The sequence below is a fragment of the Lactuca virosa genome, chromosome 4, assembly GCF_052849685.1.
Source record: "Lactuca virosa cultivar CGN04683 chromosome 4, Lactuca_virosa_CGN04683_v6, whole genome shotgun sequence".
Taxonomy (NCBI): Eukaryota; Viridiplantae; Streptophyta; class Magnoliopsida; order Asterales; family Asteraceae; genus Lactuca; species Lactuca virosa.
In genome coordinates, this window is record NC_136429.1 from 173,462,349 (window position 1) to 173,464,211 (window position 1,863).

At 38.1% G+C, this 1,863-nt stretch overlaps 1 protein-coding gene across 1 annotated transcript; it reads left to right on the forward strand.

Annotated features, from left to right (window-relative positions):
- Positions 1-346: 346 nt before the first annotated feature.
- On the forward strand, positions 347-1,627 carry LOC145105364 (uncharacterized). The gene is made up of 3 exons (XM_079042485.1): positions 347-427; positions 632-735; positions 871-1,627. Exons 1-3 carry the CDS (start codon positions 347-349, stop codon positions 1,625-1,627), a joined length of 942 nt encoding a protein of 313 aa, XP_078898611.1.
- The last annotated feature ends 236 nt before the right edge of the window (positions 1,628-1,863 follow it).

Sequence of the window (1,863 nt, forward strand, 5' to 3'; positions counted from 1 at the left end):
ATAAGGATATTGAGAAAAAGGATTAAAAGACTTATAGGACTTCGTCAAAGTACCTACTTCGACAAGGTGTTGAAACATTTCAACATGGAGAATTCCAAGAAAGTTGAATTGCCTATCCAGAGCAATACCAAACTGAGTAAGACTCAGAGTCCCAATCTTAGTTAATTTAGGAAAAATGTGAAAAGGGTGCTATTCCATGAAATTGCAGTTTGCACCTTGCCAAGTCTTTAGTGGAGCGTGTGTGGTTAACCGACACACTAATTTGGACTAACAAGGGTGGCGAAGGGTAGCTCGAGAATTATCATAGATCAATGGAGCGTGTGTGGCTAACCGGCACGTTGATTAGATGTTGAATGAAATCGAGAGTACCACGCATATTTGCTCAAAACCCATCATCTCTATGCAAAGCCACAAGAACAATGCTGACGTATGCGAACTTGCCTCAATATCTCTAGGTAGAAGCAACCTCGACTACATATTTTTTACTCTAAACCGATCATTCATTCATCGTCGTTTTAACATCACCCCTGATGAAATCATTAACAATCGAAAGACTAATGTGAAAATTTTCCATGTTTTTGGTTGCAGGTGCTTTATCATGAATATCAAAGATAATCTTTCGAAATTTCAGTCAAAAGCTGATGAAGGAATATTCATGGGATACTCGCACAACTCTGTAACATATCGGGTGTTGAATATGCGAACAAAGAAGATTGAGGAAACATTCAATCTAACGTTTGATGATTATCATGTCAAACGTGTCGAATAGAATTTCGAAAAAAATCCAATTCTTTCAGAAACGAATGATGAGTTAGCAATTGTAAACTCTTTCGATATTGATTATGAATTAAATTTTGGTGTTCCAAACAGAGAAATTGATGCTGAATTTAATGATTATGATAATCGGACTCCTGAAGCATCGAAGCATTCTGATGATTCGACGGTGACTAGGGAAGAAGATGATTCTCAATCTACTTTAACCTCACAAGCACATGTCAAAACTTTACATGTTTCGCAGGGTAGTCAAGTGGAGGGGGAGCACTTGAGTTCAATGTCACAAGATCATATTGATGATTCAACTGTTGTGGGGGAGCATGCTCGAAATACACATCAATTTGAGGGGGAGCAAGGACAGAACAATGTTGATGTCGAGGGGGGGGGGGGGCATCACAATCCAAATCCATTAGTTGAGGGGGAGCTAATTTCTTCTGGTCAAACTAACAACTTTCATGATGTTTCTGTTAATGCATCGAAGGCAGGTGAAGGTTCTGCAACAGATGAAATATTCGAAGATGCACCTTTGGATTTTGATCCTGCATATCCACCGATGGACAGATGGACACAAAACCATCCAAAAGAACAGGTTCTTGGTGATCCTCAAGCTGGAGTTATGACGCGTGCACAAATTCGAGCTAAGAATTATATACTGAATGTTCACCTGGAATTCTGTATGCTTAATGTGTTTATTTCTAAAATGGAATCGAAAATAGTTAAGGTTACATTGGAAGATCCTGATTGGATTGTTGCAATGCAATCTAAACTTGTTGAATTTGAACGAAATAAGGTTTGGAGACTAGTTCCAAAACCTGATGATGTTTCGGTCATTGGATTAAAATGGATTTTTTAAAAATAAAAATGATAAAGAAGGAAATGTTGTTCGAAACAAAGCTAAACTGGTTGTTAAAGGATATTCGCAACAAGAAGGTATTGACTATGACGAAACCTTATCCCCTGTCGCAAGACTCGAGGGTGTTTGAATATTTCTTGCATATGCAGCACATAAGGACTTCGATGTGTACCAAATGGATGTCAAATGAACTTTTCTCAATGGAGTCTTATAAGAAACTGTTTATGTCGAACAAC

Coding starts and splice junctions, on each gene's coding strand:
- LOC145105364 (XM_079042485.1), top strand. CDS start 347: ATGTTGAATGAAATCGAGAGTACCACGCATATTTGCTCAAAACCCATC. Junction 428..631: donor GCCACAAGAACAATGCTGAC/GTATGCGAACTT, acceptor TCGAAATTTCAG/TCAAAAGCTGATGAAGGAAT. Junction 736..870: donor GAGGAAACATTCAATCTAAC/GTTTGATGATTA, acceptor TGTTCCAAACAG/AGAAATTGATGCTGAATTTA.